This window comes from Cucurbitaria berberidis, assembly GCF_010015615.1.
Source record: "Cucurbitaria berberidis CBS 394.84 unplaced genomic scaffold K460scaffold_1, whole genome shotgun sequence".
In the NCBI taxonomy this organism is placed as follows: domain Eukaryota; kingdom Fungi; phylum Ascomycota; class Dothideomycetes; order Pleosporales; family Cucurbitariaceae; genus Cucurbitaria; species Cucurbitaria berberidis.
Window position 1 is genome coordinate 7,232,848 of NW_024468935.1, and position 12,608 is coordinate 7,245,455.

At 31.0% G+C, this 12,608-nt stretch overlaps 1 protein-coding gene across 1 annotated transcript; it reads left to right on the forward strand.

The window, feature by feature from the left end:
* Positions 1-8,966: 8,966 nt before the first annotated feature.
* On the forward strand, positions 8,967-9,726 carry K460DRAFT_352060 (uncharacterized protein; the record flags this gene model as incomplete). Its single annotated transcript, XM_040931615.1, has 3 exons — positions 8,967-9,021; positions 9,287-9,487; positions 9,584-9,726. 3 exons carry the CDS (start codon positions 8,967-8,969, stop codon positions 9,724-9,726), a joined length of 399 nt encoding a protein of 132 aa, XP_040794801.1.
* Between the last annotated feature and the right edge of the window lie 2,882 nt (positions 9,727-12,608).

The window sequence follows — 12,608 nt, forward strand, 5'->3', positions numbered from 1 at the left end:
ATTCTGCAATATTTTTTTTTACAATAGACTAGTTGCTATAGTACTGTAATACTACAAGGGCTATAATAGAAACAAGTTTTTTAAAGTTATCTACTAGTTTTTACTTTGTCCTGTCGGGAGCTTTTTTGTGTAGTACTTATAGTTAATAAGGCTATTTTATGCAGCAATTTAATATTAAAGTATAGAAAGCATATAATATGCTTATTTAGGCTGTGCTACAAGCATGCTGCTTTAGCCTAACTAAAATAGTAACTAGCATGCTATATTGAAGATTTTTAGCAAAAGAATACAACGTGTTACTAAAAAATAGATAGGATAATAGATTAATATTAGTATACTATAGCATTTTATAATTGCATTTAGTTAATAAATTAAGAGAATAGATTAAATTTTAAATAAACTGTTTAAAGAGGACGTAGACGAGCTAGTTAATGTAGCAGAAGCTAAAGAGCAGGAGATGCAAGCTAGGTACTTAGCAGAAATAGCTTGCACTATATATGCCTTTAATATTTTGCAGATATTTACTAAAAAATTTAACTGTGCAAAAGGATAGTTTAAAGTGTTTACTAAATAGTATAATGTTATTGAGTTTAATGCAGAGGCTGTATTTAATAAATTTTACCTACTAGTTAAGCTGCTTTTATGTTCTGGTAATATTGCAGATTGTATTTAATGCAATTATAAGCAGCTATTTTAAGAGAACTTTAGCAGAGAAGCTGCATTCTAATAGTAATAAGAAAATGTTATTTGGGCTATTATAAGCAGAGAGACAGTTGTAGTGTATATTGCGGGTATAAGTATAAGTAAAAGCTTAATGTTTTTACTTTTTGCATGCTATCCTAGCTATAGGCAGACTATTATTATTGTACTATTAGCTGCGCTCCAATATAATATTGTAGCCTATTACTAGAAATACAGCATCTAAGCTACAATATAAAAAGACGGCTACTGCAACTAATCTGCATCTATTATTTTTGCAATACTAGAGAGTATTAGACGGTCCAGCTTTGTAGAAATAGCGCACTATTTTAGCAGTACTAGTAAGTTAGAGCGCATTATTGTAGATAAGTTTTACTATGTACTGTTGCCTAACTATACATACTAACTATACTTTCTGGAGTTGTAAAAGCTTACCTAATTTAGCGTTTAATTAATACTGCTTTTTGCTACTATACTACTTTAAAAGTAAGTTAATGCATTCTAGCTTTTTAGTGTACTTACAGATATAGTGCCTTTCCGTGTTTCTACATCTTAGCCCAATTTGGGCTAGTAAGTTAAATTTATTATACTATTGTTAAGCGGTAATGTTTTTAATATAGGCATATATATTTGTTTGCAGCTTTAGCAGTATGCTAAGATTTTTGTATATATAAATCTAACTATAATAGCTAAAGATTTTAGTGCAGAGCTATATTGTAGCATATACTATAGGCAAATAATGCTAGAAGAATGCTAGGCGAGCTAAAACACGTTTTGCTTTTTCTCTAATAGTATTTTTGTAGCTATAGCTGCGTTTTTAGTTAGTATGAACGTTAGTAATATTTAAGCAGTGCTGTAGTTTAGTATGCTAGATTATATTATCTCTTTTATATAGGGAGGAGGATGAGGCGGTTGGGACGGCGAATTATATATTGTCCGGGTATTACTATTACTACAGATTCCTAATACGCACTATAATAAGGCAGATCTAGCATATAAAGCTATAATAGATTTATTTATACAGCAATATGTCTATTAACTAGTGTGTTAACGCCGCATTCTAGATGCGTATTTTAATAATAACTAGAAATAATGCATTTATTGAGTATACGAAACGCTGTGCAATATTTGTAAGGACTATATATAGCTATAATATGCTTTAGCTAATATGTATACTAATTTAATACTTAGGGGGAACGTATTTTAGAGCCTAGGAAAACTAATATACCTGTTTTTTGTAGGTACTTCTAGCTCCTGCACTTTTAAAGCGAATGCTATGTTCTTAAGAATGCTAACTAACTATAGAAATTGTAATTTGTTATTACTATTTAATTATAACTTATCTGTGCTATAAGGCGTGCAGAGTAGAGAGTTAGCAAGATGCCTAATTAATTTTGTTAGATTACTAACTGTGCCTTACTGTCCTGTATTTAATTTTACAGAAAGAGAATACTTGTTACTTGTGCAGCTTGCTGCTTATACATCCTTAATACTACAGAAGCGGGCCTATAAAGCAAGTTATTCTCTACTTATTATATTAAAACAGACCTGCTTTAACTTTATAAACAGAACAACCCCGAGCTATAGCTTAGCAATCTACTTTACTATAGCAAGGCAAAATAGACAACTGGAATTTAATAGGGATATACTAGGAGATGTAAATGCTATGCGCGGCAATTTATTCCTGCAATAAATGTTTGAAATTTAGGACTTTTAGATAATACACTGCGTGGCATACTTTTGTAATAGTAAGGAATACTATTATTAATAAGCTAGATGCTAAAACTATATTAGTGCCTTTGTAATATAGTATTGTACTAAAATAAAGAGTATATAGGGCTAGGGGATGTACTAGTTTTGTTTAATGCTAGCTAATTGTTGCTTAAAGTAGAGTGTACTTAGTAAAGGGGGTTATATATTATAGTAACTAAATCCGGACGTGGAATGCAAAGATAAATAAGTAATACTTAATATATAGGTATGCTTATAAAATAAGTGCAACAGAGCTTGCACGCGTTAGGTTGAAAGGATTTGTACAATACAACCTAACTATAATAAAGAAAATATGGGATATTTTAGAGCCTACTTTTAATTTATTAAGTAATTTGGAAACAACTTTAAGGCAAATAAACTCTATTTTAACGTTAACTGGATTATATAAACCTATTTTTTGTATAGCTATAGCCTGACAGAGCTACTTTTACTGCAATATAGTGTACTATAACATTACGGCAAGTATAATATAATAATATTGCAGGGTTTAAGTACACGTAGCGCGCGATATACTGTATAATAGGGATTTATTAAAGAGGTACTTAGGTAATTTTAGGATAGTACAATTAATAAGCATATTCTTTTTAGGATTTTTATATTCTAGAAAGGTGCGGGACTGTGTATATATACCTAGGACAAGCCCTACGCGATATAAGGCCCTAGACAATTCTAGGTCTATAGTTTATTGCAGCTAAAATTGAATTTTTAGACTATAAAAATGTAGACCTACGCACAAGTCTGTGTATTTACTATAGGTGCACTTTAGCTTCGCCTGTAATACTAGAAACGGCTAGTATTACTCTATTAGGTTAGCCTATTATGTGCTTATATATAGACTAGTATATTAAAAATATATACTTGACTTTTTTCTTCCTCTTTTCTATTTCCTCTACCTTTTTTTGCCCTTTTTTGGCGTAGGATCAAACTTAAAAACTATTTTAAGTTTAATTGGATTGCAAAATTTATTTTTTATTACTAAGTCCGCAATATTTACTAAACAGATTAATTAACCTATTAAAATTTGGAATTGCCTAGATACTTGTATTGTTAAAACTTTGAACTAATTAATTGCTGCCTTCTGGATTTTTTAGTAAAGTTGCAATATAAATTTGTGCTGCTTGAATTACGTACCTGGATTTACTTGTTTTAATTTTTTGTCTATCTTAAGTATATTTGTGCACTACTTACTACTAGACAATAGTAAGCTAGAGACTATACTAATGCTAATATATAGTTTATTAAGCTCTTAGCTAAACAGGCACCTAATTGTTTCTAAAATACGTTATACTGGAATTGCCCGGTCCCCTGTATATAATAGGTTTTAACTACTAGTACTATTATAGCTAACTCAAGCGCACCCGACACTTTTGGCTACTATACTAAAGAGGCACCTAATTTTAGTAGTAATAATAAAGCACCTTCTAACGCGCTGCATAATACTACTTTTGCAACTAGTAATACTAAGCTTTTTTTCCCTGTATTTAAAGCTGTGGGGAATATTTAACTTTATAACTCTACAAAAACTTTAGCACTCTATTTTAGTAAAAGCGACCCTACTAATTTCTGCACTAAATTTAGCCAGAATCTCAGAAAATGTTTTATGCAAGTCTACTCTAATGTAGAGGCGCTGCGTGCTATAAGTAAACCTAGGGCGCAGTAGTTTATAATTAATAAAACGCTTTAATAAGGGCGTAATAGGGCTAATTCTGCAGTTATAACGACTAACTTTGCTAATACTAAGAATTAAGAGCTAAGTAATTAGGTAGCTAACTTTGTTTATTTTGCTTAACTTATTCTATTTGCTCTAGACAATCCTTTTTTATACGCAGCTGCAGGCATTCTAGTAGCACTTTATAATAATTGTGCCTACGCAGCCTACTTGCTTCTATTTAAGTAGCGTAAAGATAGTAAAAAATCCTATTAAAGTAAAGCATAGAAGCTTTTAGACCCTAATTTATTTGTGGCCTAGCGTCCTAATAAAGCGAGTATAAGTAGTACTAATAAGTATATGCAACTAGTCTACACAGAGGCTAAATTACTTGCTATAGGCGCTATACTGTAATAATATTTTAATTAATAGGTAAAAGAAAATGCTATAGCTACTTAGCAGCAAGGCAAGGCTTACTTGCGGCTTTTTTCTAATTATATACTACTTTTTAAGGAAGACTTCCTGCGCCAGCTAACTTTTACTAATAGAATTAATATAGATTTTAGTAAGGAGTATATTAGTATTTGCTATTAACTGCGCCTTGCACGCAAGATAGATAGCATTAAGGGTAATAATATTTAGCTAAACTATATGCGTAAGCATTTTTACTATATGCGCAATTAATTAGGAAATAGAGCATAGTTAATTAGTTCTAACTACTTGTATAGCATTAATTAATACTACAAAGTTAACTTCTAGGACGATTACTTTATTAACTGCAAGAACTGCAGTATTTACTTTTTTGCTAATTATATAGGCGCGTTGCGCGCCTTTAACAAAGCCTACGCTAATTAAGTTATTAAGGAATTAAAGTATACTACTAGTATAGGCGACGTTTTTGCGCAAAAGCACTTAAAGACCCTAAATTAGGGAAATACTTTACTAGAAAACCCTAATAACAATATTGTCTGGGATATGTTTTACGCAGAATACAACTTTTTAAAAACTAGGTACAACTTTTTAGCGCGTTGCTTAGAGTACAACTAGCAAGCTGTTATATACTACTAACTTGTGTCTAATTCTGTTCTGCTAAACAATATTACAGAGCAGATAGCGCAGGCTAATAAAGAAGAGGTAACTTTTTTTGTTTAATATACTAATATTTTAAATAGCATACTAGTCCGCACTGCTACTATGTATTTTCTAGCTAATCTTAAGCCCTTGAAGCTTGTGGAGATTGATACTAATAATTCTATTTAGTATTAGCAATAGAAGGACCTACTTAGTACTTTTGTATTTAATACTATTATTATAGAGGAGTACAAAGAAGCACTAACTAGTATATATATATAGTAATGCTTAGAACTGCGTATGCCTAGCTAGATAGGAGTAACTTTACTATAGAGCTAGAGTTATAGTATTAGCAAGGGCATAAAAGTAGCTTAATAACGCATTATAGAAGGCAAGGGCCTATGTAGTATATTGCCTAGCAACTTAACTAGTTTAGGCAAATCTATAATTAGTTTTGGCATTATACTAGGAGTAAGTGCATATACCTGCTAATAATAATCCCTATTAAGCGTCTAGTGTATTCTAGGTTGAAATTACACCTAGAAATTTCTGGGGCCCTGTTACATACTAAACAATATGTAAACTAATAGTATTTACCCTCTTATTTACTGGAATTTTCTAGTACCTAGTATATACAAGATTTATTATTGGACACTATAATTAACTTATACAGGTAAATAACAAGCGTGCTTTTAACTTAAACAAGCTGCGCGAAAAGCGAGACTAGGCTAGTATTTAGAAATATACTATTAACTATTTGCTAAAAATTTACATCTAGGCTACTGAATTTTATCTAATATTCTAGGCTGCAGATAATGCTTTTTGCTTTTCTAATACTTTTATTATTTACGTTTATTGTAATAACTATAACAAAGCCTTTAATTTCCCGTCTGGCGTCTGACAACTCTTAAATACTATGCAGTTTTATAATACTTTTTTTTTAGAGTATAATTTTTTTAAGTGCTATATTATTATTATTGCGAGTAAAAGTATTCTGTTTTATCGACATAGACCTTGCGCTGTTTTGCAGTATTTAGCAGTGCTATTAAATTCCTGTGTGCCTTTATTAAAAGCTAAAGCTAAGTTGCTAATAGTATTTTTTTATAACTTTTTCTATAATCTGCGCAGACATATTGGCATTTTAGTAATTAATAAAACTTATTAAGGTAGCGGCTTTGAGACGGATATATAAATAATCCTGCGTTGGCTAGGCGCTAACTTTTATGTAGTTTTTACTACTACTTCTATTTTATAGGCAGCTAAGAAGCTTAATAGTATTCTAGCTATATTTAAAAATCCGGACACGCAAGAGGAAGCTATAGCCTACTATATTTGTACTAGCGATAATATAGTTAATGTTTATACTACTAACCTTGCTTATAACAATTCTATGCGCGTATAGCGCTTGACTTGAGCTATATTTGTGTTGCACTTTAACTAGAATATAGATTATGTAGCACAGGGACGCGTGCTTGTAATAGTTTTTAATAGCTTTATACTGCGTTGCACCTACTAATTTTTGTGTATTACTTATTCTAATAGGGATATATACTCTCTATAGTATTTTATGCTACTAAGCATTCCTATTCGCATTTATGTTAAAAACGCGGGTATTACTAATAAGATTTGGAATAATAAGAGTAGGAGTGCTTTTAACTGCTTGTACTATAAGGACTGTAATGCTACAGAACATAGTAAAGACAAGTTATTAATTAATAGCAAGTACAAGCGACTATTAACTGCGGGCTTATTCTACGCCTTTCTGTTTTATGCTATAGAGATTTATGATATTTAAAATAATTTGGCTATTTTTAAGTACTATAAGCTATATAATAAGGGTTACTATGCCGAGTATTTTTATCGCATTTTTAAAAATATTTATAAAGTAGTTATAGAGAAAAGCTGCCTGTGTGTTTTTTTTTTCTAGGACCCTAATAATCTGGACTAGTATTGCCTGCTTAGGAAGTTAAAAAATAGTAAGATTATATAAGCGTTTACTTTGCAATTAGAATGTATTAAACTTATTCTTGCCTTTGTGGCTAACTGGGTTGCTTGCAGTAGAGAGAAGGTTATTATTTAGTGTATAAATCTTACTAAAGCTGAGATTCTAAACTGCATTTTTAATTTGTGCAGTATATGCTTAGTTGCTTTACTCTCCTACTATAATGCAGTTAATAAGGCTAATATTTTGAAGCAGTTTTAGACCCTATTAAAAAAGGATACTAGCTATGCTACTCCTCCTGCTTCTGCATTTAAACGCGATAAAGAAATTAAAGTTTTTTTCTGCTCTATTAATAGTAGTATAGGCTTTAATATGCAGATCTGCTGCTGGATAATATTTATAGGAACGGCAATATTTGACTAGGACTACTACTAGTGCTGCGGTTGTATTATTAGAATTAGACAAAATTATGCTTGTGTTATTGTAGAGATTTATAATTTAAAGTTTTATAACTTTTGTGTATTTGCAAAGAATGTTTAGTATGCCCTGCCTAGTTTTGTTTTAAATATTAATATAGCCCAATTCCGGCGTTTGTTCTAGGTAGACTTTATAAATAAGAAACTATTTAATAGACTAGACGGTATTTTTATAAATAGCTTTTATAGCTTTGTAAAACTAGAAAATAGTTGCATTATCTACAAGAACAATGCCAGCATTGCAGACTTAGTTAGTAAAGGCGTTAATTTAGAGCTTATAGAGGTAATTAGCGCGCTGTTTGCTATAATAAACGCGTAGATTTATGTAATTAAATATAAAAAAGATAATACTATATTTGTTTAGAAGACTACGCATACTGCTAAAGTTTTCCTAAGTGTTTTAAATACGCCTAGTAAGTATTTAGGACTTTATAGCAACCGCGCATATAGGATACGTGATTTAGTTACTATTCTTAGGGATTTAGAAGAAGAAAATAAAAATAAAAAGGATAACTCTGCCTGCTGCGTAACTTCTTTAACGTTTAAGCTAAAAGCAGCAGCTAGAAAGTGCAAGCATAGTAGTATTAGTAGAGTAAGTAAGGCAAGCAAGCGTAGGAGGGCAGATACAGGTACTTACTCTAATAAAGTAGATAAGTATTAGCTCGAGGACACGAACTTTAATATAGAGAAAGTATTTAAGAAAATTAAGAGTGTACTAGAGCCTATTAAGTATAATATAATACTAGCTTTTAAGTAGATACGCACATAGCGCTAAACCTCTACTAAGTAGAATAGAGTAGGTTTAACTATAATATTAGGACAGCAATTAGTAGGAAATAGATATAAATGCAGTATACAATAAACCCTACTAATATATATATTGAGTGTTATTATTTGCTATATAAAAATTCTACTTTTCTGCCCCCTACTTGCCTTGTTACAAAGAATAATGTATAGGCGCTATTAGTAAAACCCTCTACTTATTTTTATACCTAACTAATAACCTAACAACTACCTATTATATATAGACACCCGGCTATTTCTAGTAGATAATAATACTTTGGCCTACCTGTTATGCATTTAAGTAGTTGGGTATACTAAGCGCTATTTTTAACTTAATTAGGCAATTACTTTATGTAAAGTGGGGGTAAATGTCTATATTTACTATAAATAACTGCTTAATTTAGAGTAATTACGTTATACTAAGTATAGACTATAGGCTGTTGTTATACAACGCTTCCTATCCTTCTTTTTTCCTTTTTTCTACTTTTTCCTTCTCTCTACTTTTTCCAATCTATCTGAAAAACTACCCTATTTAGACTAACTTATTTACTAACTTACTTCCTACTACTTTAACATGTCTGCAGCTACTCGCAAAGCAGCTTTATTAGGCAGTATTTACTGCAAAATAGGTATCTACTATACATAACTTAAGAAAAAAAACTAGAATTAATTAGTTACTTGTTATGTATCTGTTCCTTAACTTATAATATAGTAAATAATACCCTTGTCTAGCGGGAGTGGACCCTTAACAATAAGGTTATGCTTAATTAGTTTTTTGGCTTAATTTTAAGCAACAGTATAGAAGTTTTATAAGGCCTTGTTTATAACAAGCTCTATGCAAGTACGAATTATATGCTTTAGATAAAATAGAATTTTTACTTACTTTTGCATTAGCGGCTAAGGCTATTAATAACGCTGCAGCTGCTAAAGCTGCTAAAGCTGCTAACTCTAAAGCTAAGGAGCCTGCTAAGCGCAAGTTAAGTAGTACTGCTATTAAAATTAAGAAGGGCACTAAGGTGACGCCTGCTAAGCGTGCTACTGCTAATAATATAAAAGAAAATAATTTTAAGCTTAAGTGTGCTACTACTAGCAAAGGTAAGGAGCTTATTTACGCTGCTATTAGCAGAAAGTTCTTTCCTAAGCTTAAGATAGCCTATAAGAAGAAGTTAGCTAAAGCTATTACTATTTAAGATAACCTAGTTGAGGAAGAAGAGGATAGTAGTGCAGATAATTATAAAAAAGCTAAGGATGTAGAAGAGGAGGATACTAAGAAGCTTGTTAATAAGCCTAAGTTTTCTAGCTCTGCTGCTGCTGCTTCTGCTGCCCCTGTTTAATGCTGTGTCCCCTTAAAAAGCCTGCACTAGGTACTAGTTTACTATACTTATATAGGCAGAATTTATAGATTTTATAAAACTTATAATATATTTTTACAATATATACGGGATGCACGATAATCTGGATATAGTACTTTATAGTAGTTTTGCTAAACTAAATTGCATAAAACTTAGTTAGACTAGTAGTTTATATTTTAATTAGATTTTTCCAACCCCCTTCTTTAATTCCTTAAAACGTAATGTAATATTTTCTATAAAATACTAAGTATATACTAATTTAGGTAATTTTAGGGTTTTCTTATAAAACTGGAATCCCCTAGCGGCCTGTATGTGACTAGACATTGTTAGTTATTGCTTATTTTTATATATATAGCTTAATATAATAATATTTATATATATAACTTTAGTGGCGCGATATATAAGTCGTTTAGGATTTAGTTTATTTAATAAAAGCTGTGTTATTTTTTACTCTATAAAATATGGGGAGCTAAAGGGCATGCAACTAACTTATAGCCCTAATTAATGCAATTTCTTATTTATGCTAGGGGATACTAGTTCCTTGTTTTATTTTGTTATAGCTTTATAATAACTGCTTCTGTATACGATTGCATGCTCATACATTTGTATCCTATTCTACTAATTTAATACTAAACTAAGTAGCTAAAACTGCAAATGTAGAGCTATTAGTATATGTATAGTTACTAACAAAGTTAGCTAACTATTTTTAACTATTGTAGACTTTCTATGTGTTTATACGCGTAGTATTAACACTAGCTGTAGTATTAATATTGTGTGTTGTAAGCAAGGCGCGGATTTTTATTAAGGTATATTAAGTGCCCTTAAAGACTATTTTAAACTAATAGGCTTTTGGGTTATGCTGTCCCTATTTAACTATATTATAGAGTGCCTGCTGGAGCAACGGGAGCATAGTAAGGTTAATAATATCTATTGTGCTGCAGTAGATTACTATGCGCAATAACTCTGTAGTATTTAGTAAAAGTAGTATAGTTTAAGCAAAATAGTTGAAGGTAGCAAGGCCTTGTGATAGTAATATGTACCTGTTTATTCCCTAGTAAAGTAGTATGTGTTTAATATAGGCAGGGTCTACTGCATTATAAAAGCCTAAGTTCTGTTTAGAAAGGTAGATAGTATTTAGTTGTATAAGTTTATAGGCGACTTAGAGCTGCTACTGCTTTTTAAGTTTATTAATATTAACAAGGGCGCAGTTGCGAAGGTATAGCTAATAAGTAGAAACTATAAGCGCTGCAAGTTTAGCAGCTACTAGTATACTATATATACTTGCTAGAACTATGTTGAGGCTAATATTAAGCGTTAGCACTGCAGGTGTCTGCTAGGGTTATATTAGCAGTGTTTTTGCGCATACTAAGTGTATAGTGCGTACTGTTAGCGTGCTGTAGTATATTTGCTATACTATACTATTAGCCCTATATAAACTAGTAAGAACTAAGCCTAGTAATTTAATTATAGCTATTTTGTAGGGAACATCTACATGTTTATATGTTGCACTGTTTGGATCTGTATATAGCTGCGAGTTTAGTATATTTGTAGCTATAGTATCCTGTTATAAAAGTTAGAGTAGGATTAAGTGTTATATAGAAAGGTAAAGAAGTAGAGGAGGGTAGGGGGCTAATATACTGTTTTACCCTTTATGTAGTTGGGAATAAGTATGTTTTTAGCTCTCCTTGTAAGGGGCGCGTTGCTATAATAAGTGGGTGCTAACTATATTTATTTAGGCCTAGTGTAGAGGGTAGGGTTTACTACTACTATTTTGTAGCTAGTTTAAACTGCATCTACTTTTCTAAAGACTTATATAGTTTTATATTAAAGCACTACTATTTTTATACCTAAGGGACTAATTATAGTGTATAAGTACTTGGGTAAATCTAGCTTTTTAATGCTTGTAGCATGCAAATAAAATTAAATATATAATATAGTATAACTATAAAGAAGGTTAACCCTGTCTACATCCCTAACTTTTTATAGTAGGTTTACTTTAACTCTATGTATAGTACTTAATAGGGTTAATATTACTGTATTAGGTTAGTATACTATGTGTAAAAGCACGGGCTAGCTGCTGTAAACTATCTACTATATTTTTTCCTTTTTTCTTCTTATTTTTTTACTATCCTTTTCTAATTTTAGGTTATTTTGAATGTTTATTTGAGCACTACTAGCTTTAGCAACTTACTAATATAGGCTATCTAAATAGTACTGACCTGGAATTATCTAGTATCTTGTATAGCTAGGACTACTAGCACTTATACAACTACTACTAGTCCCTATTAGTTTTTTGCTTTTTGGGTTGGTTATACCCTAATTAACTAATTATATATGTAGTTATTTCTTTGCTGCTATATTTTTAGGCTAGCCTTTCTATACGCTGCTAATCCTAGAATTTATTTTGTATTTCCTGCCTACTGTCTGTGTATATAAGTATACCTAGAGTGTATATTAATATGCTGTTGTTAGAACTTAGTGCTTAATATAATTTAAGCTAACGTTGCCCTTATAGTTAAAGTATATATTCTACCCCTCTACTTTTTTTATCCTGGCAATAACAGCAGTATTTAGGCGGCTTAGCATTTTATTAGGCGTGCTATAGACCTAGGAGTTATCGCCTTTAAAGCCTGCTACGACTATTTAATATAGGTATTTTACTATAATAATGTGGATTAAAATAAAATTGAGGCTATTATTTATGCCGCCTAAGGCGCGGGCTTTTTTATTCCTAAAAGTACTTTATACTTGTTACTTACTTATTTTTGCTAGTATGTTAATATTAAGAATATTAATATTAGTATAAACACTGTTTATAGCGCTATAACTTTTTATTTGAACTAGGGAGATACGGCTTTTGTATT